Source organism: Balearica regulorum, chromosome 24 (assembly GCF_011004875.1).
Source record: "Balearica regulorum gibbericeps isolate bBalReg1 chromosome 24, bBalReg1.pri, whole genome shotgun sequence".
In the NCBI taxonomy this organism is placed as follows: domain Eukaryota; kingdom Metazoa; phylum Chordata; class Aves; order Gruiformes; family Gruidae; genus Balearica; species Balearica regulorum.
Genome location: NC_046207.1, coordinates 2,132,711 through 2,160,615, shown reverse-complemented (window position 1 = coordinate 2,160,615; position 27,905 = coordinate 2,132,711). Strand labels below are relative to the sequence as shown.

At 55.6% G+C, this 27,905-nt stretch overlaps 2 protein-coding genes across 7 annotated transcripts; one reads left to right on the top strand and one right to left on the bottom strand.

Moving 5' to 3' along the window:
- Positions 1 to 108: 108 nt before the first annotated feature.
- NMT1 (N-myristoyltransferase 1) lies at positions 109 to 18,112 on the bottom strand. The gene is made up of 12 exons (XM_075775535.1): positions 17,978 to 18,112; positions 11,118 to 11,229; positions 9,628 to 9,772; positions 6,657 to 6,775; positions 6,014 to 6,105; positions 5,243 to 5,359; positions 4,584 to 4,754; positions 4,095 to 4,203; positions 2,844 to 3,014; positions 2,386 to 2,553; positions 1,844 to 1,981; positions 109 to 440 (listed from the first exon to the last, which is right to left on the bottom strand). Exons 1-12 carry the CDS (start codon positions 18,103 to 18,105, stop codon positions 420 to 422), a joined length of 1,491 nt encoding a protein of 496 aa, XP_075631650.1. The 5' UTR covers positions 18,106 to 18,112; the 3' UTR covers positions 109 to 419.
- DCAKD (dephospho-CoA kinase domain containing) lies at positions 18,001 to 27,770 on the top strand. Of its 6 annotated transcripts, XM_075775539.1 has the most exons (6): positions 18,397 to 18,532; positions 21,860 to 21,977; positions 23,921 to 24,124; positions 26,048 to 26,135; positions 26,672 to 26,879; positions 26,985 to 27,770. In XM_075775539.1, the coding sequence occupies exons 2-6, from the start codon at positions 21,866 to 21,868 to the stop codon at positions 27,033 to 27,035; spliced, it is 663 nt and encodes a 220-aa protein (XP_075631654.1). In that variant the 5' UTR covers positions 18,397 to 18,532; positions 21,860 to 21,865; the 3' UTR covers positions 27,036 to 27,770. The 6 variants fall into 6 exon arrangements, with proteins under 6 accessions (XP_075631652.1, XP_075631655.1, XP_075631654.1 ...); XM_075775537.1 differs by lacking the exon at positions 18,397 to 18,532 and adding an exon at positions 18,001 to 18,139 and having other exon boundaries at positions 26,672 to 27,770; XM_075775540.1 differs by having other exon boundaries at positions 18,151 to 18,532; positions 26,672 to 27,770.
- The last annotated feature ends 135 nt before the right edge of the window (positions 27,771 to 27,905 follow it).

Sequence of the window (27,905 nt, the reverse complement as noted above, 5' to 3'; positions counted from 1 at the left end):
CTACCTCGGTTGGCCCCGTCGAGAAAAGTCACGGTCCAGCGACCTGGAGGCGGCCTTCAGCAGACGAATGCAACTCGTGTCAGTTTGGAACAGGAAAGATTTAAAATATATATAATATATACTTTTATTATTCACCCGTTAACTCCATTATATGCCAATCATGAGCTAGTTTCAGCAGTTACATTCCCTTGATCACGTCTTTACGAGGATGCAATTAAATCAAAACAAAGGAGACCGCTGACGCCAGCGGGGGAGCGGCGGCCGGCGCTGCGGGACGCAGTCAGTGAATCCAGGCGGTGAGCGGCCGGTTCGGTTCCACCTCTCCCGGCGCGGGTCCGGCTTTGGCGGAAAGGACGAGGGCAGCGCCTCCAACGGGCCCGGCTCCTTGGCAGCGCCGCGTTCTCCTGGCAAGGGCTCATTTACTGCAACACCAGTCCGACCTGGGGGAGCCAACGGAGACGGCAGGTCAAGAGGTGCCCGACCACCACCGTCCTCTGCCCCAGGCCCGGCTCCGGGCGGACATAGCTCGCAAGCCCTCGCCGTACCCAGCAGGAGGGCTCGGTGTTGTCCGTGTGGGTTTCCCCATCGGCTTTGGGATATTTGGGAGCAGCGAGAGCCCTGAGTGTGCGGCTGATGGGGTGCACGGACTCTGGCCAGCTCTGACCTGGGGAGGGGACAGATGTTTGGGGTGTGACAAGTCCGGGCAGTCAAGACAGCCTCGATTTATGGGCCAAGGTTGCTTCTAAGCTAAATAACAACAGATTTTGGAGAAGCTGCTTCCCGAGAGCCTCGCACTGGGACAGGCCCCTCTGCGGGCAGCCGGCACTGCTGGGTGCTCTCCGGCCGCAGTGTGATGGGACCCCAGGGTCTCCAACCCACCAGCTCTCCCAGTGAGAAAAGGGATCGCTTAAACCTCCCAGCAACCGCCTGGAGCTTGTTGACAGGCCCAGTGGCACAGCAAGGCTGGTTTAAGGCACATGGGCTTGTACCCAGAGACCTGGGTTCACGCACTCTGTGAAGGGAACCAACGCTTCGTTACTGCCGTTAAGGCGTTAATTAGCGCAGGCGGGCTTGCAGCACTGGGCAGTCAGGCAGCTTCTGGTTCTCAAGCACCATCCTCTCCAAGGTGGCTACAGATCAGGCAGATGCTGAACCACATCTTTGGGGTGGAGACACAGTAGCAACCAGGTGCTGCCTAAAAATGGCCCAGGGCTGGCCCTGGGGACAAGGTGACAGCCCAGCGACCCCGTGGCTCGGCCCCTCTGCACGTGCCACCAGTGACTGCGCTGACAGAGCTCCTCATCGTCACGGGGTCCTGCTCAATGACGACCCAACGGCTCTCAAGCTCGTCTGTTCTCTCTAAAGGGCCTCTTGTTCGTCTTGTCCCGCCACACCAGACTGATGCACTGCCGGGCTGCACGGTGACACCTGGCTCCCGTGCAGGCTCACAGGGCACAGCAACTGCCACCCAGCCGTGGACAAGTGACTGTCAACCACCGGTGTCCAGTCTGTCACCCTGCAGCCCGTCTCCTCGCTGGACCTGGCCTCCTTCCACAGAGGGAAGGGGTCCTGCGTGCGGATGCACGTGAGGTTTAGGACTCTGAACCTGCCCTAGTCCAAGATGAGCCTGGGGAGACAAGCGGTGGGCGCTTTTCCCCAGGGACACCCTCTGCGCAGGCACAGCGAGGAGAGCAGAGAGGAGCCGTCCCTGGATTCACCCATTAGTGTGTCCTGCTGGCCTGGGAACGCCGAGGCGTGTGTCAGCACACTCATCTCCCTGGGGCTGCGGGGACAAGACCCCTTTCTCGCGCGCTGGAGGACCCCACCAGCCCGAGGCACTGACCTTCTCTGGCGCCATGCTGGGACACTTCCAATTGTACAGGTAATACTGCAGGTTCCCGTCCCCAATCCCAAACTTCAGCTTCTCCAGGAAGGTTTTGTTTTCCATGAGATCCAGTGCATTGAAGACGTCGAATCCTTTCTGCAAAGGCAAGACACGAAGCCATCAGCTCCTGCTTAGGTCCTGGGGAGTTCCTCCCATCTGTGAGCTAGCTGCCCCCCCTCCGTCAGCTTTGCACCCCCAGAAGGGACCGAGGCTGATGGGGAAGGATTTAGCATCGACGTACCCACCCTCAATTCAAGCACTACAGATGCAGGGTGATATCGTTTGCTGTAAGAAATAAGCAGACACCCTGAGCTCAGCCCAGCGCTGGCCAGAGGGTTCAGACTACCCCTGCGTTCTTCTCCGGGGCAGCAGATCCTTTAGGATTTGGGTTTGTACATCCCTGCCCCGCGGCCGGCCCTCCCCACAAACCCAAGGGTGGCCAGGCGAGCAGGGAGCTGCCCGGTGCCCGGCAGTGCCGCCCCAGCCCCGCCATCACTCACCGACTTGGCGAGTATGAGAGCATCGCTCATGAGGTCGATGAGAGGCGTCTTGGTGTGGACATTGTAGAAGGAGTAAGCAGCTTTCAGGCTCTTGTGAGTTGGGTGGTTCATGATGGTGGAGGGCAGCGTGTAGAAGCTCAGGAAGTCTGTCACCTCCCCCGGAGCGCTCTGGAAGCCAAAAGTGACACCGCAACACGTCAGAGCCAGGATAAAGCCCAGCCGGAGCCTTAGAGGGACTTTGCTAGTCTTGAGTGAGGCGTGGGCTCCCTGTGAGGAGACTTGGGGCAGCCCAGGATGGAGAGGCACCATCTTCCAGCAGCGCAAACCTCCCACCCTGGAAGAGCATCTCGCTGCCCAGGGCACCAACCTCCCCGATTGTTCCCACAGCCGCCACACACTCTTCCAGTGGAGGCAGAAGCCCAGGAAAACACCTCCCAGTCCTGCTCCTGCCCCCTCACCTCTACCACGAAGGTGTCGATGATGTTCTCCTGAGGTAAGAACCAGTGCTCCACCTCCTCTCGGCTCATGATGGGTGTCAGGTGGAACTGCTTCAGGTACTCGGTCAAGAGCTTGTGCACTGCAGGGATATCTCTGTGCTCCATTGGCCGCAAGCCAGGAGTCTTGGGAGTCTACAGAAAGTGGGACAAATCGTTTGCGTTGCTTGCACGGTGGCTTTTATCACTTGAGGGCTCTCCAACAAACGACACAGAGATGCTCACTGCTTAGATCAGCCCGTTTTCAGTCCCACAACCCAGCACTCTCCCCCAGCCCTGCTTGCCCGGCAGGATGGAAGGGATCAGCCACGGCACCGATGGCAAAGATGGCAGAGAAGCACAGTGGGTCCCAGAGCCCCACGTGCCAGGTCAAGTCCTGCTGGAAATGGCCTCCTACCCACCAACCACACAAGATCTCTGCTTCCCTCCACGTTTCTGCTCCCACACGGCAGGGACAGGCTGGGAGACGCGCCCTGGGCACCGCAAGGAACCGCCTGATGGTATTTCCAGTCAGACTTAATCCTAATCTAGGGTCAGGATTGCTCAGCAAAGCCCAGATCAAGCAGCACGGACTGCTTCTGGGTCTGGGGTTCTGCGCAAAAGTCGGTAGCTACAGAAGAGCAGCTGGTGCCTTTGCTGAGGCGGGAGGCAGAAGACAGGAGCCCAGCACTAAAGCAGCGCTCTCCAACCGAAACAAGCAGCTCTGACCGACAGAAGGAAGCCAACGAGGTCGGGGAAGGGGGTGGCAATTTTAATGTTTTGTTTGTTTTTTCTCCCATATCCAGCTGGGGAACTTCCCCAGCAGGACAACTGCAGTGACAGAACCGATCAGTTTGACTGAAGAATGAGGGACTAACCCAACTCAAGGTCGCTCTGAGGCTGTGTTTGGACAGATGAAGGCTGTCATATCTGTGTTCTCGTTTTACCAGGAGGACAGGATATGACTCACCATGAAACAAAAGCTCACAGGGTCCTCTAGCTGCAAGTATTTGCCCTTAAAATGCAGGTACCCGGGCAAAAATAAAGAAAGATTAAATAAAGCGCAATGGCTTGACAGAGTCATTTACTACATGAAACAAACCCCAGTTCTCCAGGCAGAGGACTCGACCTTGGCCAAGATGTCTGTGTCCCCAGTTCCCATCCCTCATCCCTCGCCCAGCGAGGAACAATTCATGAACTCTGCCTCTGCGGCTCACAGCCCCGCCTGGCACCCACCTCGGGCAACCGGTAAAGCTTCATGGTACGTTGCATAGTCATGTTCCTGCTCAGGTGGGAAAATTTGACCTCAATGAGCTTCCGAGGATTCAGGGACCGGTGCCAGTACCTGCAGAAACACAGACACGGTGGGAGACTTGTTCTTGGCCAGCAGGACAGCCGCACGGGCACGAGGTTCTCGTAGCTGCCATCAGAGGGCAAGCGAGAACATCACACTGGCTCGCGAAGAGGCCAGCAGCTCCCGCAGAGAAAAACAAGGGCAGCCTGAAGCGCTTGCGGTGCAGAAAGTCTCCTGTCTTGTGATACACGAGCAGCTTAAGCAAAGCTACTGGACTTAATCCTGGAAGGATGGTGTGGGGAGGAGAAACCTGGGCTGGAATCGATCTCTCCTGTCCCGGGGAATCCCACACATGTGACACAGCACAGAGGGGATCCCGGCAAGGGAAGGTCTGCAGACCAAAATCTCTTTGGAGAACCGGAGACACTCACCTGCAAGTCCCCACAGGCTTTGGCAGCACCACTCCCGCAGTGTAAACAGCCTGAAAGATTCCCTCCAGATGAACCCGCCGTGTGATCTCCCGGATCAGAACTGGAGCCACCCGTTTTGAGCGCAACTTTTTGTGGACGCACAGGAAGTTTATCTCTACCATCTTCTTCTCTCTTGGGAAAGAAACAATGCAGAGCATGAGACCCAACTGTCCTGACCCGGGAGGATCGCTGCAACGCCCTGGGCAATTTACCTCCAGCCTCTTCAAGGGAAAAAGGAGTCAAAGCCTTGGGGAAGGCCAAGAGGCAAGGGCTGGGTTTGGAGAACTCTCCCTTAAGCTGTTACCCAAGGTTTTTCCAGGGAAAACGGTCTCCATCCAGCTCTGGAGGATTTCTGTAAGCCAGAGCTCTGAGCTGACCTCCCTCATTGAGGGAAAGAGCCTTCACAGACACTAACTACAAGATGTCCTTGCACAGGACTTCACCGCCCACCTTAAATATTCCCGCACCTTCTCCAAGCAGCAAAACATCTTCATGGCTGAACGGTGTCGGTCTGGCTCAGCTGGTCGGGAGGACAACGTAGCCAGACCTCCTGAGCACCCCCAGGAAGCCCCACATGCCATCAAGGGGCAGGATGAGAAATTCAGCCAAGCAGCACTCACGTGTCATAGATGTGGATAGTGGCTGGAATCGCACTGATAAATCCAACGAGTTTCTTGCTGGAGACCACCCTGACCCCGCAGTGCCACTGGGGCAACCAGCCCGGAGGACGCAGCGCCCTGGAGAAGAGACACACTTCAGAAGTCACGTCCCATCAAAGGTGCCCTGTGTACCTGCTCCTGCCCCTCCATCCTGTCCTGGGACGCCCCATGTCCTGCTCCAACTGCCCAACGCAGCCGTGGGTTTGCAGGCAGGAGGAATGAGAGCGTGAGAGCGATGTGACATGGCAGGACCGCTGGGATCCAGGGCAATTCCTGCACTCCATGGCCAAGGCAAGTTCTCGCTAGTGACACAGGAGGAAAACCATGTTCCTCAATTCATGAATGCCCTGAGGAAACAGCAGCTCCACTGCAACAGGTCTCCAAGTGTCGTTGTTGGCAGCATTACTTGGCAGCTGCCTTCATCCTACAGCTCCAGGGCACTGGGAAGCTCCTCAGCTACCGTGATTTTTACAAATGCTTGAGGGATCAAAACAAAGAGGAAAAAAATCCAGTTTTAGGCTCCCGTATCATAAAGAACCCAGAGGCAGGCAGGGCTGGGTGAGAGACCCCTCTCACAGTGTACCTGGGACACCACACACGCATGCGGTGACAGGTGGGGAAGGGAGACTTCGGAAAGGAGTGAGATGGGACAAAGGCAGCTACAGCGCTGTCAGTGGGATCAGGCTCGCCAGCATCCAACACCCTCTGCTCCGCGGTCGTGGTGTCACTCACCACAGCAGGAACTCGGGAGAGTAATCGAAGCGGAACATGTTGTCGTCGTCCTCCACGTAGTTCTCGTTCAGAAGCGTGTACAGCTCTTTCAGCTAAAGCAGGAGAGACCAAGCAGGTCAAGGGAGTTACTCAGCCATCGCAACCCCCAGTTGCCCTGAGACGGGACCCTGAAGGCTTCTTGTGTGGCCACAGCAACGGGCACCACGTGCAGCCATGTCCCTGCTACCGGCACGTCCCCCTGCTCCAGGCTTCTGAACCGGCGCCACGCGAGCAGCAGGACACACAGTAAGTCCTGCTGCCCTCAAGTCATCTCCTGGGGATGGGTCATGGTCCGGAGGGTCTTCCTAAGGGAAAACTCCTGGCTTCAAGCATCCTTACGCTTAAAGAGGATGTGGAGAAGTCCCTGTTGATCCCCATGAAGAAACCAGCCCAACATGAGATGGGTGAGAGGTAACTGCACGGTGGAGGTCAGACCCATCTAACTCCAAGGAGACAGCACGACCACTGAGCTGGCGAGCTGCTCGGTGCAGTGAAAGACATGTTCCCGTCCCCAAAACCATCCTTGGCAATCCAGGCATGGAACTGCCGACCGTGCGATGGAGACACCCTCCCAACACGTGTGTGCCAAGCTGCCTGTACTCACCACGCCTCTATCCCCGAGGTCCAGGGCGTCCCAGGTGAAGCCCTGGGGCAAGGTGTATGGCTCCTGACGGATATTGTCTTTGTCTGGCTCAACGGGACCGTGGGTGTTCACCACTTCTCCTGTAAGAGAAAGCAGGGAGCCATGAAGATCCTTCTCTGCTGTTTGAAGCCAAGTCCTCACGATACCTGGATCTGGTGACCAACATGCCCCACTTCCCCAGTGTGATCTCCCACCCTAGGTCCCTGGCACAAGGATTGCCATTTCACCCACCCAGTTTGGGACGTGCCATGCATTCAATGTGACACGGAGGCAGAGAACCAAAAATCCTCTTTCAGGGGCAACAGTGGAGCCAATCGGGCAGCAGAGAATCACACAGAATCCCAGATTGGCAGGGGATGGCAGGGACCTCTGGAGATCATCTCATCCAACCCCCTGCCAGAGCAGGATCACCCAGAGCAGGTTGCACAGGATGGTGTCCAGGCGGGTTTGGAATCTCTCCAGAGAAGGAGACTCCACAACCTCTCTGGGCAGCCTGTCCCAGGGCTCGGTCACCCTCAGAGGGAAGAAGCTTTTCCTCATGTTGAGATGGAGCTGCCTGTGTTCCAGTTTGTGCCCGTTGCCCCTTGTCCTGTCACTGGGCACCACTGAGAAGAGTCTGGCCCCTTCCTCTAGACACCCACCCTTTAGATATTGATAAGCATTGATAAGATCCCCCCTCAGTCTTCTCTTCTCCAGGCTAACCAGCCCCAGCTCTCTCAGCCTCTCCTCACATCAGAGATGCTCCAGGCCCCTCATCATCCTCACAGCCCTCGGCTGGACTCTCCCCAGTAGTTCCCTGTCTGTCTTGAACTGGGGAGCCCAGCACTGGACACAGAACTCCAGCTGTGGCCTCAGCAGGGCAGAGCAGAGGGGGAGGAGAACCTCCCTCGACCTGCTGGCCACGCTCTTCTCAATGCCCCCCAGGTACCATTGGCCTTCTTGGCCACGCGGGCACGCTGCTGGTCATGGAGAGCTTGGTGTCCACCAGGACTCCCAGGTCCTTCTCCGCAGCGCTGCTTCCCAGCAGGTCACCCCCAACCTGTCCTGGTGCTGGGGTTATTCCTCCCTGCGTGCAGCAGAACAGGTGACCAAACTGATCAGAGCTTCAGAGCTACACCCTCCAGGTCCACACGCGATGCCTTATCCTTCCCCATCCTCACAGTCCCAGCCTCGGCCAGCACTTTCCCATGAGCTCCTCCATTGGAGAGCGGCTCTCTCCCTGCCATTTGGCAAGTGTGAGGGCTTCCGTCCCACCGTGCTTAAAGAAGAGCTGCAGTGAACAAGACAACTTTTGTTGAAAAGCCACTGACTCCTAAAGCCCCCGATTGAGCCAAGAGATGTCGGTTCGAGCACCAGCCTTCTCGGGGATGTCAACACAGCAGCATCACTCGAGTGCTGCCAAGAGAAGCATGCCGCGCTAATTAGCAAATCCCTTAAAAAGGGTTTGAAAAGGTTTCCAGGCAATGAGGGGGTGAAGAAAAGCACAGAGCAAGAACTGCACCCATCACACCCACCCCAGGCAGCTTCTAGAAATGCTCACCCCTGGCCGTCCTCTCTCTTTTGAGCAGGTGCTGAACCGCTCTGATATCCGGCTCCAAAAATCCCACAGCACTTTTGTTCCCTGACCCTAAACAGCCTCATGTATGTAACGCTGCGTGCCAGAGTGTGCTCCAGAGCAAGGACCACAGGCGACGCTGGGACCCAGCGAGTAGCCAGCAGCCAGAGCACACAGCCAGCGATTTGGTGGAGTGGGCTGTTTTGTGCCTCTCCTTCCCCAGAAGATACCTTCCGCTCTTCCTCCAGGGTTCACCCAAGCAGAAATGATGTTTGTCATGTGCAGGATCCTCTGGGTAAAAAGGCAAATGCAAGATCAGGTTTTGCTGTCTCGCATCCATCTCACTCTGATTCTCCCAGCACGAAGCCGAGACCATCGCTCCCAGCAAACAGTTTTTGAGACCAAAGAAAGTCTCAGACTGGGGCTGGCAACACAAAAAGGGACTCAAACACGGCGTTCGCAGCAAGAGGGGTTGGACACAACCCCATGAAGGAAATCACTGCAGAGCAGTCAATTTGCAGCCATGACAAGCTTCGGGTAAATCTAGACACTAGCAGCTTGGACTCATTCTGTAGTTCTCCTGAGCTCTGCGTGGATTTTGCTGGGGGATGCAGGGGCGGAGAGACCACGTGAAACAATCCCGGGCACCCCGGGAGCGCTGCAGGTTTGCTCCAATTAGCACGGGAACAAACACCTTCCAGCCACGCAGCTCTGCGGCAGCGTGCCCCTCTCCTTTCAGATCTGCTCAGCTGCCAAGCGCTGCTGCCACGCTGAGAAACGCCTCGTTACCGACAGCAGATCACTTCTGACGCAGGCTGACAGCATCAGGAGCAAACCAGAGAAAGGGTTGGAGCAAGGACTAGAGCTGGGAAGCACAGCCAGGCTGTTCACAAGGGGAAGAGGGGATGAAGAGATGGGATTCCCCATCTTCAGGTGGGCACAGCAGCTTGGGGGTGCAGATGCTCATGAGGTTTGTGTCTCCCCTCTCCTGGCTCAGCCCCAGTGCCCACCCGTGCCAGAGGCTGATGTGAGCTCAGCAAACCACATGAAACTTGGGCACAGAGGGTTGGGGAGACCCGATTCAAGGGCTAAAACTGAGATTAAGGGACACCCAAAGGCAGGAGGATGTCCGAAATGGCTCCTCGGCCCCCTCGACCCCCGCAGCTGCCTGCACAGCTCTCCGGTGGCAGGGCTGACCACTCCGTCCGTGATGCTGAGTGGTGGACAAGGGTCGTTGATACCTCTGAAGCCCAGACAGGACAGCAGTGAGGGGCTGTCCAGGGACTCGCTTGCTGGCCAGAGACCAGCTTCTTTGAGCAGCGTGGGGACCACAAGGCTTTTCCCAAGGAGCACAAAACGGTGAGGGGCTGTACGTACCTAGCTTGGGCACTGGCTGCGTGTCCCAGAACTGGTAGCTCCTCTTGCTGGCTTCCTCCATGGTTTTGGCAGGGCCCTGACCTACAGAGAAGAGCTCGATGGCTTTTTGAATCTCTTGGATCCTCTCAGCGGGTAAAGAGTTCACCTGAGGGCAGAAAAGGAGGGTGGAAAGACAAAATGAGTAAGCTGAGCCACCAGGTCTGTATTTCAGCTCCTCATTAGGGGAACCAGGAGCTGACCCTGCCTTGGGGCGCTGCCAGGAAGGGGAGGGCAGGCAGGAGACTCCCTTCCCAACCTAGAGCCACTTGTAACCCTCTACAAGATGGATGAACCCTTTTACCAGCCACCTGCCACATACCTAGACCTGGTTTCTAGGCACTCCTGGGTCAAAGGGGATGGATGAACTGCCTCAAAATGCTTTAAGCTTCAGGAAAGCAGGGTGCTGCGAGCCCCCAAAGCTAACCTCCCTACCTCACCTTGGCTAACACCCATGCAGAGGCACCCTGGGGTGATCCACACCCAGCGTTTGGGTGTTCTGCGGTGGCTTTTCTCTCACAGCTTCAGCCTCCTCCATCTAAGTTGGATCCATATCTGCAAACTGCAGCTTCCAGAGGAGTCCCTGGGCACCGCGGAGAGGCTGAGTCAAGATGAAGGACACTTTCCTCCCCCCTCCCCATGCAGACCTTGGGCAAGGTGGGCAGCTCTGTGCTGAATTCCCAACCCCAGCTCCTCCGCGATTCCCGGTGAAGTTAGTTTGAAAGACTCAAATCCCCAATTTAATGCTCTGCACAGTCAGAAGGACAAAATATTAGAAATATTTGGATGGAAACTGGGCATTGGATAGAAAACAGCCTCTGTTGATGTGCAGATCTGTGCGCGTGTCCCCTGCCACAGGACCAGAGGGGACGAGAAGGCTGGGACGGTGCTACCCCAGCAGGGATAAACCCTGCGTGTCCCACGCTCCTTCCCCAAGCACCGGCTGCTAGTTGGGATCGGGCAAAGCCAAGAAGGGTAAGACAGACCCTGCTCTGACCCAGCTGCTGTTCTTATGTAAATCAAGCAAAAATCAACAACATCAGATGTCGCCCAAGAAGTAGGAGAATGCCTCCGTTGTGCTGCCCGTGGGCAGGAGAGGAAGCTGGCAGGTGGCAGAGTGGCGGTTCCCTGCCTGCGAGGAGGCAGCTGGTTTCTGGAAAGAAGAACTCGGAGGCGCCAGTCTGACCCTTTCACCGCAGCGCAGGAACTGGCTGGGATATCCAGCCAAGGACCGCGTTTACCCTGGAGCACTCCACAAACACCTCCTGCAGCAACCAGGAATTCCCACGCACGGAGCCAGGCTGGAAAATGACTTTAAACCTGAAGTTTTTTGAGCAGCCGAGTGCCTAAAATCAGGACTGGGAGACTCTTTCCTTGCCCTAAGCCATATCAGAGAGGTTCAGGACAGGGCCGGCTGTTGTCCAGGGCCACAAGTCCGGGAAGGGGTCGGTCACCTTCACCGCCTGGTCCTGAGCCTGGTCGGGCTGATCTCCTCCTTTCTCTTTCTTCCGTTTGGGTTTCTTTTTCTTCTTTTTGGCTCCGCTGTCATTTGCTGGACTCAAGCCACTAGGGAACAAAAGAAACATCATTGGAGCCCTGGGGTTTTCTTTTGGAGAACATTTACAGGGTTTCTGAAGCTCTCTAAAGAAAATCCAAGCTCTCTGCTCTGAGTCCAAGTCTCCAGGAGGGGGAATACAAGGTACATGGCGGGGGTACAGCCACGCGTCCTCCCCCTGGCATCCCTCCCAGCGGCGAGCTCCCAAAGGGGGACCAGCATCAACATCTCCCACCCCACGGGTTTGCTGAGCAGTGGGGAGCGAGCCCTGCCCCACAGGTGGCCACGTCTTTGCCGACACATTACCCCACTCGGTCCCATGTGCCCAAATCCACCCCGCAGAGGGGCGATGATGCCCAGCTTAGGGCTTTTGCTCCTCTCTGAGCCCAAGGATGGACACAGGAGCGGCAAACACTGGTCCAGCCTTGGAGATAAGGCACAGAGGGGCCAGTGGCCAAGGACACTGTGCCAAATGTCCCCCCACCTGCAGAGGTGATGATTTAGGGAACGAGTGGCTGTTATATTGGAAAATTATTATATTGTTATGCTGGAGGTGGATAATTGAGACTGAGTGGCAAATCTCTTTGGGAGCACAGCGTGGGAAGCACCTGTGCCAGGACATCACTCCTCCTTCCAGGGATGCAGGGCAGCCCAAGACATCCAGATGATGATCACCCCAAAGCAGCCGCAGGCGTGAAACCCCCCCAGCAAACCCAAACCCAGGAGAGGTGCCTGCTCCTGGCACAGTGCACACGATCTCACCCCTGCACGAGACACCCCCATGCAGGGCAGGTGACGTTACCGCTGCGGAGCTGGAGCACCCCAGGCCTCCCTGCCAACAGTCCCCAAAACAAGGTTACAGCCTCCGAGAGGGTCACGGCTCAGGTGGAAATTCAACCCCAGAGACGGATGGAGCGGGACCGAGCAGAGGAACGAGAGGGGAAGATGAGGGCACACCAGGCCAGGGGCGCTTTGCCAGCTGCCGACATGCACAAGGGGTCTTCTGCAAAGTGAGGTGGGGGGGACAGCACGCACGACCCCGTCGATGGCGCAGAGTTTGTTTTGCAGTAAAACCGCAGCATCTTTCCTCTCCTGTTTTCACAAAAGGACGATAACCTGCATCTGGCTTAACAGGGAGAGGACAGAGCCATGGAAAATCCCGGGTGGGAGGTGCTCTTCACATCAAACGGCACCTCCTGAGCACCTACGACCGCAAAGCCAGCTGCTGGCGGGCACCACTGTCCACACCAAAGCGGGTTTAGCTGGAAATCAGTACAAGCTCTGCGGGACTGGGTCTGGCCCATCTTTCCTGGGGACCCCCATCAGCCTGGACCCCATGGGAAGTATCCTGCTCCCTGGGACCTCATCCCCTTCTTTCCCCAAATCTCAGCTCAGGGATCCAAGCCAGTATATTTTTTTTTATTCTACAATATAGAGGCTGCTCCTTCCTTGCACCCCAAAATGACTGCTGCTTTCACAGCAGGGACAACCGCACAGTTCTAATCCGCCCAGAGGCGGACGGTGAACCAAAGGCTCCGGCCAGCCTGGAAACCCTCCGAGTGCCGCTTGATTCCGGACCGGCTTAATGTCTTTCCCAAACACAAGATAGCAGTGCAGAGCGTGGGGCAGGGAAAGGAAAGAAGAAACACATTGGAAAATATGTTGGAGCAGCATCCAACTATTTATTTCAGCAAGGCCAGGAGAAGGACAGAGTCGGGAGGGGAACAAGGTTTAAAAAAAAAATCCCTGGGGTGAGTAGCAAGTGAGTTTTGAAACCAGGGTAAAGTGGATAGAGAAATGTTTTTTAGAGGGATGAAGCCAGGAGGGCTGGGTACAGGGATGCCTGTGGAGAGCAAGGCTGCTGATGCTCACGGCGCAGAAACCCAATGTGACAGGCAGCCGTCGCCCTGCAGAGCAGCGACGTCTGGTTTGCAGGACACGGAGCAGCTGAGCTGGGAAAGGCTTTCCTCTGGACAAAACCTGAACAGAAGCAGGGACTCTGCAAACGGCATTTGCGGGGAAAAAAGATTCCTGTCTATCAGCAGAGCCTCATGTGAAACACCGGGAGACAGCAAGTGTTTGCTCACCGGCACAGGGAATGAGTAGTTTCTCGATGAGAAACCCCCCCCTCTTCTCCAGAAGCACTTTAAGCACTTGGAGCAGAGCAGAGAAGAGCAGCCACGGAGCCGCAGCTCTGCGGGGATCAGCATCCCACAGCGCTGCTGAACCGTCCTTGGGAGGGGACATCTCACCTTTCCTCCCACTGCTGGGAAAGGCCTTCACCTCCACCCGGGGAGATGCGAGCTCTGACATGACAGCAAAAGTAATTACGGCAAAGCGGTGCTGACACCGCTATTGATTTCGGTGACAAATGCACGATGGTTGGGTTGGTTTGTTTTTTTAAACTCCTTGCAAAGGAGCGCAGATGAGACCTGGCGGATCTCCAACCAGCCGGGATGGTCGCATCCAGGTCCTGGGATGAACCATGGAGCTGCAATAAATGCATCCAACTGACTTCTCACCGATTTTAACACCACAGACTGACAGGAGGGGGGGTTTGTGAACATATCTGAGGGCAGATGCTGGAAACCGCCCCTTCCGAAGGAGACGGACACACTTTCCCCAGTCCCCTCCGTGTTGGGATGCTGCGAGTGTCAGATGCGACAAACAAAATCCTCCCGGCCCCTGTGTATTCGGTTGGTGTCGCTTTGCTTCATAAATCAGAGCTGACAACTCCCAGCTTGCTGCTAATGAGTTCAGCCCAACCGATATCACTTCACCCCCATGCCGGGCTCACAGGTGAAAGCGCTGAGAAAAATCCTCCCTGATTTATGAGCAAAGGCATCGTGACCTGGAAGTAATCAGGGTGGCATAAGGTGGGATGAGGTTTTGCATTCCCAGGTGCTGTGGTGTGGGGAAAGGCCCTGCTCCAGCTGGGAGACGAAGAACAACCTGACAGAGGAGTTGCCAGCAAAGGAAACATAGGAAAATGATGGAAAACCCAAAGGTTCATCTCACTACACTTAGGGAAGCAACAATTAAAGGTATTTTCTATTTTAAAGTCCACTTAGGAAAGCAAATATCTTTTTCTTTGTGCTTCAGTGCAGCTGCAGCCCCTCGGATGCTCCTCAAATTCACAACACCACCTCACCGGTGCCCTGGGATGAGCCACCACCATCCAAAATCCCAGTTACCACAGCCGACGCGACCCATGAAGCTGGTTTCACCCCCCAGGAAGGGTTAACTGCCAGGCCAGCTCCCGTCTGACAGCCCATGGCCTTCCCAGCTGCACTTACAGCTTTTTTCCTCCCATATCTCCCTTCCAGCCTGAGCTGCTTTGAGAGATAAAGCGGGTGGAGAAGGGCACGTTGGCTGCGCTATGCCAAATATCTTCCGATTACCCGCAGGATGGCAACGGTCCGTTTTCTGACGAAGGAAAACACTTTTCCCTTCTCCTGGGAAAGGCATCGCCGCCGTCACAGCCATTGCCTATCGCCGCAACCCCCTGTCCCCGCTACAGGACGGCTCCTCGAGGTTGAGGAACCCACGTTAACCACTGCACAGAAAATAATACCCATAACCTGAGTGATCTCAAAAATAGACTTTTGGAAACACCTAAATAAACCAGCTGGGCTTGTTCAAGATGAGACAGGCTCGGGCTGACTGCCCTCTACCAGCCCCTATGGAGGCTGGCAAACACCAGACACATCCAGTAACAAACTGGTGCTCGGCACCCACTTATTTATCACCTGGATCTGCGTGCACTCCTGCTGTATTCCCGGATTCAAGAGCTTTATTTTTGCAAGGCGGAGGAGGAAAGCATGAGGGAGGACAAGCCCGGCTGCGGTTGGCTCCCCGCGGCTTCCTCGGCTCCTGATGCCCAGTGGGAAACTCTGGGTGGGCATGGGGGGGATTTCGACGGCAGGGGCTGGGAGTTACCTCCCATAGTGTTCGCGCTGCAGCGATCAAAGAGTGTTTTTCATTACATAAATCAAAATGCCACGCTCAGGCTCTCAGACCCTCTCACACCTACGACAGCAAACGGTACCAAACACTGCTAGTTCTGCCCCAAAACTCAAAGTGGAAATGCAGATGTGGACAAGGGCTTGTGCGGTTTGCAATTCCTCCACTGCACGGCCTTGCTTCTGAGTCTGAAAGGTGTTGGATGAGAAATAGTAGATCCCTGCTCCGTATTTAGGTGCTGGAAAATCCTTCTGCCAAACCTGGAGCTAATCGGGCACAGTACTTAGGCTGTAATCTCATTAGGGGCTGGAGTGATGAGGGAGGCTCTGCAGATGGCAGAGCACGGGTCCCCAAGCAGAATGTGCCATTACTGTGCTCCACAGAACACCTAAAACTAAAATTCTGCACGTTAGAGCACAGCAGTTGTCCCAGAAACATCCTCGCACGGTCTAAGTGCGGGCAGGGATTGCCAAACCAGGTGGCTGCCTGCTCTCCCACCAAGAAAAGCCCCTTTGCTTTCCCCACATCCCATTCAGCAACAACCCAGTTCATGCCACGGGACCGTCCCTGAACTTCTCCCACCCAAAACCACTTCCCCAGGTGGTTTTGCCAACAGCAGAGCTGGTTCACAGGGCTGGGACACTCGAATCCTTGGTCTCACTGCTGCCGCTTGCTGCCTGTGAACCGACAAACCCCCACCAAGCCCACAGCAGCTCCGGGGAGCAGAGCCTGTGCCGGTGCCCCTGCGTTGCCGGTGCCTTTTACCTACACGGGAATTAAACTCCACAGACACTGGAGACACGGCAGGAGCCTCCTCTGCACAAAGGAAAGTGTGACAAAGAGGAAAGTGAGATTTTTTTTTTCTTTGGGAAATTAACTTGGACAGCCACAGCAGAGAGCAGTGCAGCCACTTCCCAGCGCTGACACAGGACCGAGGCAGAGGAAACTCAATTCCTCTTTCCTGTCCTTAAAAGGAAAGGAAGTATTGCTGTCGCTAAGTAATATTTTTACGTTTTAAATCTCAGAGCCAAGATCCAGTGACTCTCAACACGAACTGGGCAGAGGCCAGACTCCAAGCGTTGTTCTGCAAACCCCGGCGGTTCAAAGCACGAAAATCAACGGGACCGACGTACATCAAGGAAGAAAACCACCGCCTTTCCTACTGCTTGGTCTTTTCTCTCCTGGGTGGAGCCCCAGGAGGTTTTGAGGGGACAAGAGATTTGTCAGATAGCTCCAAAGCCTCCCTGGCGTGCACTTGCTATCGCTGTGCCCGTCAGCCAGGTTTTTAACATTATTTCCCCAGCGATCCGAACCCTCTAAGCATATTTGTTACAGGACATTTCCCAGGCTGCCCGGTTAGCTTGTTGCACTTTGACGCTCACCCTAGTTGGGGCAGTAACAGCATTTTAACTCCTCGGGGTTGCAGGAGATGTGATGCCCACGTTAGGATATGAAGAGGGCTGAAGAACACCCGTTTCCTGGCAAAGGGCATGCTGAACTGCTAGGCTGGGAAATAATGGTGATTAAGCACCATGTCTCCTCTCTGCTTGCCTCTGGTTTCCACAAACCTAATCATGTCAGAGGGAAAGAAAAGAAAAATCTCCCCAAGCACAGCTAAACCTATTAAACTGAGACACAGTGCCACACCTAGGAGGCAAATAAAATATAAACAGGCATCTGTGCTGTCATAAAAAAAAGCTTCTGTGATATTTCTTATGTGACCTTTTATTCACTTTGACTACCAGACAGGCGGGATTGCCTACGGAAAGCTGCCGATGGAGGGAGAAGAGCTCTTCAAGCTGACGGTCTCTGTGTCGCAGGGCTGGGAAAGCAGCTGCTGGGGCATTGGGGAGTGGAAAGGAGCCCAGTGAGGCTCAGGCGTGTGAAGCACAAGGCGCAAAACCTCAGGAAACCTCTAGAAAGACGTGATGTTCCCATGCCCTGGTGCTTGCAAAGCCAGCAGGAATGAGAACGAAGCCTCTCCTGCAAACCACAGGCATGGCAAGGCAGCTCTGCACCTCATTAATTAAGGCGGGGAGCAACGCGGGTACTACGTTTGGGATTTTTAGATCTTTCCTACCTAGATAAGGACCTGTCTCACCACGTGTGATCGCTCCCAGCCTAATTGTTGCTATTTCACCATTTCGTGTCTCTGGACGCTCCGCGAACCACAAAACGACATCGACTGAGCTTTGCAAAACCCTGGGTTGTGTTTAGGGTAACGAGGGGACGGGTGTGCAGAAGCCTGAGCTTCTTCCAGGGCGCAGTGATGGCCATGGGAGGCCACCGAGGCTCCGGGGAAGCGGGATAACATGTCCAACCAAACCACCACCACCCTGGCTGCCACCACAATGCCGGAGATGCTGGGAGGGGGGACGGGGCTTGTGCTGGACGACAAGGAGAATGTGGGGAGACACACCCTAACACAAGGACAAGAAAAGCTGCGAATTGGGCTCATTTCTGCCAAAAAAGGAGGGGGGAAAAAAAAAAAAAAAAGCACACGCGGCTCCTTTCTGGCTGCCCCGCAGACACCCCGCACGCCGTCACCCATCCACGCCACGGACGGGCCCGACCCTGCTGAGCTTCAGAACACGCTCCCACAACAGGCGTGACTGGGAACCAGCGGGCCCGTCCCCCCCCGCCAAATTGACGGGCAGCTTGACCAATCGCAGCGCGGGACGCTGCCCGGCGGCCAATCAGCGCGCCCGTAGGGCGGGGCACCGCTCACTTCCCGGCCGCTGCCCTCCTCAATGGGCCCGGCCGCCGCCTCGGCGGACGGTCTCGGCCGCCGCTCACCCCCGGTTGGAGCCGTGCTCCGCCTCGTTCTCGCAGTCGCTGCAGTGATCGTGGTCGTTCTCGTCCGCCGGCAGCCGCGGAGGCCTCGCCGGTGGCCGCCTCGCTGCTGTCTCACTGTCGTCCGCCATCTTGAAACGGGGCCTCGGCGCCTGCCGCACCCCCGCAACAAAGCGCGCCGCGATTGGGCGGCGGGCCGTGGTGCATGCCGGGACCGGTAGTCTGCGCGGGCGTGCGGTGGCCGGGCTGCGCCGGGGCCGGTACTACAGTTCCCGTCGGCCTGTGGGGGCGTCCCGGGGCAGTCCTCCGGGGCGGGAGGGCTCTTTCACATCGGGGCAGCCGTGCAGGGCTACCCGCTGTGGCGGGAGAACCGCAGCCCGTCCTCTCCGTCGCCCGTTCCTTTACGAGGCCGCCCTGCCCGCGCCCTCACCCTCTTCCTGCTCGAGGGGGCGGGCCGAGCCCAATGAGGGCGGTGCCGATTGGCTGAGAGAGGGACCCCTCTTCCCACCAGCCAATAGTCGGGTGGGACACTGTGCCGCCTGTGAAGCCGGGCAGAGGGTGAGTGGGTGAGGGTGTCGTGAGGGGACCCGCTCCGGCCTTCGCACCTCGCGGGCGGCGGCCAGGCCCGGCCCGGTGTGGGCGGCCCCTCCGGTCCCTCCGGGGCCTGGCTGAGCCTGCTCTGCTCTCTGGCCAGCCCTCCCTCCTTCGGGGCGGCCGGGCCTGACCTGCCCGGCCTGACCCCCCGTCCGTGTCAGAGGCCCCGAGCAGGAGCCATGGCGGCGCCCCGGGCTTGGGGAGGCCGCGGGGGGTGGCCACGGCCACGGGGCCGGGCTCAGGACCACCGGGAAGGCGCCGTTTTGCGGTCAGGGCCCCTGTCTGGTGAAAACTGTTACCACGTGGGGCTCGTACGGTACCAGCCGAAAAGCCTGGGGGTGGTTCACGGGGGTGGTTGTGATGGCGGCATTTTCCCCACCAAGGCAGCGGTGTATTTTACGGGTTTTTTCCTTTCAGTTGCAGTCCCCTCGAGCCAAACACCAGGTCTGTCAGTGCACTAGTCAGAGCCGAGGACGGGAGCAGGAGGAGGGCTGGGTGTAGTGCAGCGCTGGAGGAAGCGTTTCGGCTCTGTCCTCTAACCTCCTTGTCGTGCCAGCCCGGTAGCTTGAGGCGGGCGACTTACACCCTGCTCAAACACCAGAGGAATCAGAGAACGGGATATTTGGGCACCTCAGTCTTCAAAAGCTGCTTCCTCAGGTCTTTGGGTTGCATCTCCCAGGGCATTGTTCTTTGCAGCAGGACTAACTCACCGAGTTTTCCAGTCTGACTAGCCTCTGTCTCTCGCATTTCAGCTTTCCCCACATTTGATTTAGTTGGCGCAGGCCAAATACACCCAAAACCCGTTGTATTTTGGGGAAAACTGGTTCTGGCTCCTGCCTGTAACATCTGCAGAAACAGGCTGGCCTCTCTACCCTTGTGTACCATTCAAACCCAAGCTAGTTAAATATTTATACCTTGTACCGTGGATCTTATATCTGTACAGGCCCTGTGACAGTGCAAGTGTGTTCAAACCTCATTTGGCCGTGGTTTCTAGACGAACCCTTCCAAGTGCTCTTTTACCCCTGCAGTAACTCTTGCAGCAGCCGCCTGCCTGCCGAGGTATGTAACAGAGGGACAGAAATAGCAGGTTTTCTTGGGACCAAGTCCCAGCTGAGGCTGGAGGCCAGAGTGTTGGGGTTACTGCAGTTAAAACCCTGTATTTGCTCTACATGGGCAGGAGAGGTTTTAATGTATTTTTAAAAAACATGTGAGTGGAACCTCCGCCCCTGCAGTGAGGTTTGATTCTCCTCGTGCAGCGTTAGCCCTTGTAGGCTGTTGCAGAGGGCACATAAAACCCTGCTAGGGAGGGCTGGATTTTTAACCTGCTGCAATAAATAAACAGCCCCTCTGTCGTGCCGAGCCCACCGTAGCACCGGGAAAGGCTCCCCATGGGGACCGCGTACTCGCTTGGCAACAAAGCTCGAGATTTACGTCAGCCTCCCGCAAAGCACTGCTGTTTATTATAAGCGCCCTTTCTGATTCCCTTTGAATTCCCCCTCGTTGTTGCTCGAGTTAACCCCATCTGTTCGCCTGGCGTCTTGGAAGGGAAAAGAGCACGTGGTGCTGCTGCAGGCTGGCGTCGGCTCTCGGCAGCCACGAAGCGAAGGACGCTGCTGGCAGGTGCTGCCGGCTTTTGCTCTAACTCCTGGTTCCTCCTGGTGCTGAATTGCCTCCAGCTGCCTCAGGACTTATCCACCCCCTTTCTCACTCCCAGACCGTGGGTGTAGGTCCTGTTTGTAGGACTGAGTTATGATAAAAGTGTTTGGGAGTTTTTTTCCTAGCAAAAAGGGACACAGTGCTGTGTTTTCCTCCATCTTCAGCCGCTCTGCAGGCCCATGTTCCTGACTGCTGCCCTTGGGTGTAAATCAGTGTGATCCCTGTTCGTGGGGGACAGTGCCAGCAGTGGGTACCCGGTTCCTGTATGTGCAGGGATTTTTGGGGCTGGTGGCTGTGGTGTCTGGAGGGAGGTGTGGTGCCAGAACCAAGTTAGGTAGAGTGATGGCTATTGAGATCGTTGGGTTTTGGGATACGTGGCTCCGAGGAGAGGCGGCGGGAGCTGGGCCTCCCTCTGGGCAAGCGGAAGCTGAGGGGTGTCTACCAGCAGCCTGTGGCTCCTGGCTGAAAAATGACAGAACCAGTTTCTTCTCCAATGCAAGCAGCAACAGCCACGAGCTGGGTGGTTCAGGCTTCTCGTCCGTGCGGGTGGCATTACGCTAGACAAGGTGACAGCAAAGTTGGAAGCTCTGTCCTCGGGGAATTGCGGGACTTGGCTGCACAAAGGCCCTTGGCCGGGGCCAGTGTCGGGGCTGGAGAGGGGTCGCTGGGGTCTGTTCCTCGCACTACCCCCTGTCCTGCGGGGCTCGTGCTTTCCCAGCGTGCTGTGGCTGTTGCCTTTTCGGGGATGCAGATACCACTTTGCTCACAGGAGTCCCCACTCCTGTCCAGAGTTGCCTCTGCACCGCTGGGCCTTTTGGTGAACGGGTGCAAGCGGGGTTTAGAGGGCTGTGGGTTTTGGATTGAATGGGGAGAGATCTCATTGTAGAAACCATGAGAGAAGTTGTCTGCTCCAGCTCGGCTGGGGGGTTACCGGTGCCCTCGCAGCCTCAGGGCCGTTGGCAAACACGGACACTGCCTTTAGTGCCGTGTTTGCAGGCTAATAGACAGAAATTTGCTGCTCAGAGCCATGATTTCTTGTGTTCGTTGGGTTGCCGATGACTGCGCTGGCTTCCATGTAACGTGGGAATGTGATTTACTTACTGGCTTGTGTGCTTTGCGTCCCGATTATGTCAGAGGCAGCTCGTCTCCTCTTACGCCCCGCTGCAGAGATCAAGCAGGGCTCTCCATCTCAGTCCTCACATTTCTCTGTCCGGGCTGAGATGTCTGAATTCTTCCCCTTTGTCACTGATCCTGGGTCACCTGTGACAACCCTGCCAGAAATGTCCTCTGCTTTAGGGTGCTGGAGGTGAGGCTGTGGCTTGATGGGTGCAGATGCTTAAGGGGAGCGAGTTGCGTGGAGCTGCAGGTAACCTGGCTGGCTTGAGTTGCACATCCAGAGTTAGCAGGGTCCAGGGAAGCCTTGTTTAACCTGGTGCTGTTCTTCAACCTGTAAAACAGGGCTACTCAGCTCAGAGGGGTGCCAAAATCATGCTAATATCTCAGTGACGCCCTGAGAACTTATGCAAATGAGCTTTGAATGAAGTTGCCTGTTTGGGATAAATGTTTTGATGTGTGCAGCAGGAATAAAACAGCCCCGTCCTGGCGTGTTTTCAAGCTCTTTTCTTTCCATTTCAGAGCACGATGTTCCTGGTCGGACTCTCGGGTGGAATCGCGTCAGGGAAGAGCACGGTGGTGGCCGTACTCCGGGAACTGGGCTGTGCCGTGATTGATGCCGATGTTATTGCCAGAGAGGGTGAGTTTTGCATAGTTGATCTTTCTCCCTGAGCTTCCCCTGACAACTGGGATTGATGTGGGGAAGCGCAGACGGCAGAGGGTGCTCTGGGTACATTAGATAAGTGTTTCCCTCCCATGTTGATGAGGCTGCGTGGAGCAGCTGTCTCAGGGGGATTGGAACTAGGATATATTTTTAATAAAAAAAAAAAAAAAAAAAATCTTGTTCTAATAACAAACACTGTGGGGAGATCTTGCCCTGAGTTTCCCTCTCCTGGAATGCAATGCTTCCCGGCTTTGAAAATCAACTTGTGGCAAAACAAATGCCCTTCTCTGTAAAGTGGGTTCTTTCGGCTGAGCTGATGTCCCCCCTCAGCCCCAGCACATCCATCCTGTAACGCGTTCGGTGGGATCGCTAACATGCTGAAAGAGAATTTCCCTCTGTGCTGGATGGTGTTTGGTTGTAAATACTGAGAGATTGGTCCACAAAATTACCTGTGCCTTAATGCGCTAAAAAAAAAAAAAAAAAAAAAGGCTCCAAATATCCCAGATCAGAGGGAATTTGATCTACCTCTCGCTGCTCCAGAAATGTGCTGTCCTGGCTACAGAAAAGACCCAGAATCCACATCTGTTGCCTCAGCAGTACCGGAGCAGACGCTGCTCTCCCCAGTTACCGGTGTGATGCGGGGCAAGATGTTAATCCCTCTGTACCACCGGGATAACAAGGAGAGCAGTGCTCGCTCCAGGAAGAGCTGCTGATTTTGTATGCAGAAGGTTTTGGGTCTGCAGCTGAGCGGTGGTGCAGGCTGTGTCATTTTGAAGTGCCTGTGCTTTTCTATTTGGTGAAGAACTTACCGTGTAGCCACTCAAAGCTGTGATACTCTTAAAATTTTATTGCACTGTAATTCTCCTGGAGGCGTGGAAAATTTGCTGGTGGTGCTAAAAGCCCTCGGAGACGATAGGAAAACACTACAGATACTCGGTGTCGGTTTTCTACCAATCACTTCATTTTTCTCCAATTCCTTTTTTATATGTGTTTATTTACTATATGGATTTCACCCATCCTGAAACTGCCTCGATGTGAAATTCCACAGGAGAAAGAAATTGGTCTTAAAGACTTTTATTAGGTTGGCCTGAGGTTACAACCTGTGGCAGTATACCTGGAGTTTGGAGAGAAAATTATATACGGTCTGTCATGCTCTGTGGTTAGCCTCAGCTTGATCTTAATTATGGTTTTATTACTGCATCCTTTTTGTCGGTGATTTTTTTGGTGGCTTTGAAATTATACGCTCATGTAATGTCAGAATCCCTGCGAATACCTGTTGGGAATTGACCTCTTGGAAGGTTTCTGTGTTCGTTCTCCTGAAGAATTTGGTGACTGAGGTGAAAGTAAAAAAAAAAACCCACCTTAGTAGGAGCCAGAGCCAACTTGTAGCAGCCAGGCTGTGTTCACCCAGCGCTGAAGTTTTCAGCTAAAATAAACCTAATGCTGGTCCCTGTCTCTCTAGGATCTCCCTGCTCGACTCCTCGCCCTGCAGGCAGCAGGAATCAGCTCAGCCCCGTCCGTGTCCGTCCCTGTAGCCGTCAGCGAGTCCTCCCGCCCACCCTGCTGACTTCTAACCCCGAGCAGCAGCACGCGCAAGGGAGGGTTGTGGCGCTGAATTAATGTTTGCAGGATGCTTCGATCTCTCGGGTGTCAGCCCTCAAAGGGACCTTGGGCTGAGAAGGGGTTGTGGATTTTTTTACAGACGCTTTCCCGCAGCACCGATGCCAGGTGTCTGCCGGGCTGCAGCGCTGAGCCACGCCGGGCTCTGTTCAGCATGTGCTGGCAGGCAGATGTGCTGCCTGCTGAGGAGAATAAGCTCGGTTATTTAATGAATAAAACTCATTTGAGGCCGATCGCTGATGCAAACACCGAATGTGCTGTAGAACTGGCTCTAACCTCCGGCTGTTTAATGTTATCAGTGGTGCAGCCCCACTTCGAGGCCTATCGGCGGATAGTGCATTACTTTGGCAGCGAGATCCTCTTGGAAAACGGCGAAATAAATCGTGAGGCGCTAGGAAACATTATCTTCTCCCACCCGGAGAAACGGCAGCTGCTGAACTCCATCACCCACCCGGAGATCCAGAAGGAGATGCTGAAGCAGATCTTGAAGTACTTTGTGCTAGGTAAGAGGCCGTGGCCCGGCACACCGGGACTCGTGCTCGGGCAGGAGCTGTCCCTGCTTGCTCTGCCTTTGGTTTTAAAGCGGGGAGAGGGACGAAGGAGAAAGGGAACCGACGTTGAGTGACGGCCTTTGTGCTCTGCCACCGGTGGCCTTTTGCGTTGGTGTTTGGAGGATTCATTCCTGCCTTTCACTGCTGCCCTTCACCACCACCTTCTTCTATGGTTTAAAGTACTTCTGTAGGGGCTGAGAAAAGCATTGTGAGGCCTCTTCTGAGATTACTTGCTGGATAATGTCATACCTTCCGAAACGGCCAAATATTCTTCCCTGCCCCCAGCCTCCCTGGTTTTCAATGAAAGCTGCGGAGCCCTTTTAGTCTCGATAAGGTGAGAAATGGGCTGACAGCTGTGGTTTCCAAAGTCCCGCTTTTTCCCCTGATAAATATAACAAATACAGCTGTCAAACTCGGTCTAATCAAATGCCAGATAAGATCACCAGCTGTTTTGGAGGTCTCCGTGTAGACAGAAGGATGTCTTAATAGAGTCAGTCTGGTTTTGCGGAGCTTATCAAAGCTGAGCCCTGTGACAGCTGAACAGGCCTGTGCCAGGATGCCGCAAGGGCCGTGCTCTGCTGCGGGGCGAGGAGGAGGAGGAGGAAGCACAAAGGAAGCAACAGGCAGGAAAGCCGGGAGCTAGAGATGGAGTCTCGAACCCGGGGCTGCGGGCTGGGGAGGCGGATGCTGTCCCGCCCCTCGGCGAGAGCACTGTGTGTCTTCAGCAGGCTGCTTTGTCCTCATTAGTCAGGTTTTAATGATTTGAGATAGCTGGATGTTGTCTCTAAGGATCGCTGTGTAAGGAAAGCTCTTATCGATCAAACTGTAGGGCAGTGAGAAGTCTCTCTGGGCGGAGATGCTGGTAAAATGGTGGCTCGTTGGATGATGATGTCTTTGTCAAGGTTTTTATTGCTGTGGCCAGGTCAGTTAGGGGGGCTTGGTTATAAAGAGGGGACACCAGTAAAACTGGAGATGTCCCCGTGGCTGGGACACATGCAGGGGAGTGAGGTCCCGACATGCAGCTTTCCCCTACCCTCACCTGCTCCCACCAGGCTCAGCAGGGCTCACCCCCGTCCCCAAACGCTGCCGTCTGCCGGGGGAGTTGGCGTTTACGAAGGGCAGAGGCACGTGGGGGGCCTGGGGTGGGCTGCAGGGTCCGGGAGGACGGCGACTGGCTGTTACGAGCTCTCCTCTGCTGGCTGCTCCGCGTGGTGATGGCAGTTTTAAACCAAACTTGGCCGGTTTTGGTGAGGTCTCAGGCCCTGGGGCTGCCCCTGGAGGCACCCCCACATTTCAGTGTCACAGCTGTGAGAGGTCTGCAAGGATTTCCTTGCTCCCCTTGGAAAAATGGAACTGTTTAGCCAAAGCTTTCCAAAAAGGGAAGAAAACTGAGCTGGGAAACATCGGCTGAAATGACTGCAGCCTGGTGAAGCCTTGGACATGCGAAAGAGAGAAGAGCAAATTCTGCTGTGGGCACTGCTCCCCTGGAGAGGCCAGCAACAACGGCGTGACTGCCGCTTTTGCCAGCCAGGCACAGGCGCTTTCATTTGAGCTTCTCATTTCAGCTCCTCATTATATTTCTCCAGCTTCACCTTTGGTCTGAGATCATCCAGGTTAGGGTTTGTTTTTTGGGTTTTTTTTTTTTATTATTTTGTTGGGGTTTTTTCCTTTGGAAACTCGGAACGAAACCGTTTCTTCCCTCCAAGAGGGAGGAGGGCAAGCAGGCTCTGCTCTTGGCTGTAATTGTGGAGCTGTAGAGCTCTCCCGCTTGTTTTGCTGGAGCAGCCATGGCCGCAGTGCGCGTGCAGCACGAGGGATTTGGGAATCCAGGTAACGCTGTCCCTTTTTTTGAGGGGAGTGTTGTCATTTTTGCAGGCTACCGCTACGTGATCCTTGACATCCCTCTGCTCTTTGAGACCAACAGATTGACCAAGTTTATGAAATACACGGTCTTGATTTATTGGTAAGTGCCACACGAACCACGAGGACCGGGACGCTGCTGCCTCTCTTAGAGCCTGGAGGGGGCTGTCACGTCCCTCCTGCTCCAGTGGGGATTTAGCTTCGGCCTTGGTGCGAAGCCTTTTGGTAATGCTGCCTCTTTTCTATAGGTGTGAGAAGCGATACCCTCCTTTATCCTAGTGTAGGAGGGGCTTTTTACTGGGGTTTTCCTGAAACCTGGCGCTATCCTAGAGGGGAAATCTCTGTCTTTGGGCCTTCCACAGCCTGTGTTCCCTGTGCTGGGGCAGGGTTTGGGGTGCTGCCCCGGTGTTACGGGCTGTGGGAATGCCGAAAACACACACCGGGGTCAGCCTGGGCAGTGCCGCAGGTGCTGGCACCACCAATCTGGGTGCAGGATGCTTGCGCTGGATCCGAAACAAAGCGGGGAGCATCTCTCCCCCATGCTTTACCCTGGCTTTTCCCCCTTGTGCCGAGGAAGTGAGGCGAACCCCCTCACCCCTCCTGCACCCCCATCTCAGTGCCACCCTCCCATCCTGGCAGTGACCCGCCGATGCAGCTCTCCCGGCTGATGAAGAGGAACGGGCTGTCCCAGGCGGAGGCCGAAGCTCGCATCGCTTCCCAGCTGCCACTGGACAAGAAGCGCAAATTAGCGACTCACATCATCGACAACTCCGGGGACTGGGAGAGCACGCGCCGGCAGGTCCTGCGGCTGCACGCCCGCCTGGAGGATTCCCTGGATTTCCTCTGGGTACGGCTGGCAGCGGGCACGGTTGTAGCTGGGCTTGGAGGGTTGGTGTACCTCCTCCTCCGGCATTTCATCTCTTAATTCACCTTTTCTTTTTTGTCATGGAAGAGGCCTGAATTTCCAGGTTTGAAAAGGGCAGTGAAAGGCCACCTCTTTTAATGAGCTTTGCCAGCTGAATGCAGACAGTGGGATGAGGCGTCTCCTTGCAGACTTCCCAAGGTGAATGTAGGGGTTTGGTTTTTTTCCAGCACCGTCTCCCCTCTCCTTTCTCCCTGCTCCAGTTCTTACCCACCAGCTGGGTCTGTGGGATGGGACTGCTCCCCTAGTGTGGCTGCAGCCCGTGGAGGGGACGAGGTCCTCGCTGTCCCCCTGTGGGTCTGTATGGTGGGACTCCAGGGAATTTAGGCACTTTAATGTCTTCCAGGACAATCTCTTCGCTGGGGGAGTAGGTGGCCTCGCAGGTCCTGTTTCTGCTAGCAGGTGTTCCCTCCTAGCTCACAGCCTCAGCTAATCTGAATTTAGACATGAGATTTCCCCTTCTTTCATGTCAGTTTAATGGAAACGTGTTAAATCTGCCTGGGGGAGGACAGGCAGCACCTCATTTTGCATGGGTTAGGCGCTCAGCTTGCTGCTCACCCTCCCTCCTGCCCTCTATTTCTGCGATCGTCGCTTGTGGGTCACCCTTGGCTTTGGATCTGGGGCTCTGATACATCCCCGGAGCAGCCTGAGACCTCAGACCTGCCTCGCCAAAACTCATTTACTGCTGTTTGAGTGTTCCTTCAGCGGCAGTTTCCCCATGGGAGAGCACGAGTCCGGGCGAAGCGGGTGCTGGCTCTTTATGTTCTTTTTAATAAAGTGCTAAACAGCAGCCGGCTCCCCGCGGCTCTGCAACCTGCGGCCGGTGAGCGCTGCTCTTTCCTGGCCCGCTCCCAGGTCGTTCCTATGCCGGGGCACGGCTGCGCTCTGTAAAGTTCACTGCACGCAAGCAGAGCTGACGAGCGTGCTCGTGCTTTTTCCCTAGTACGCATC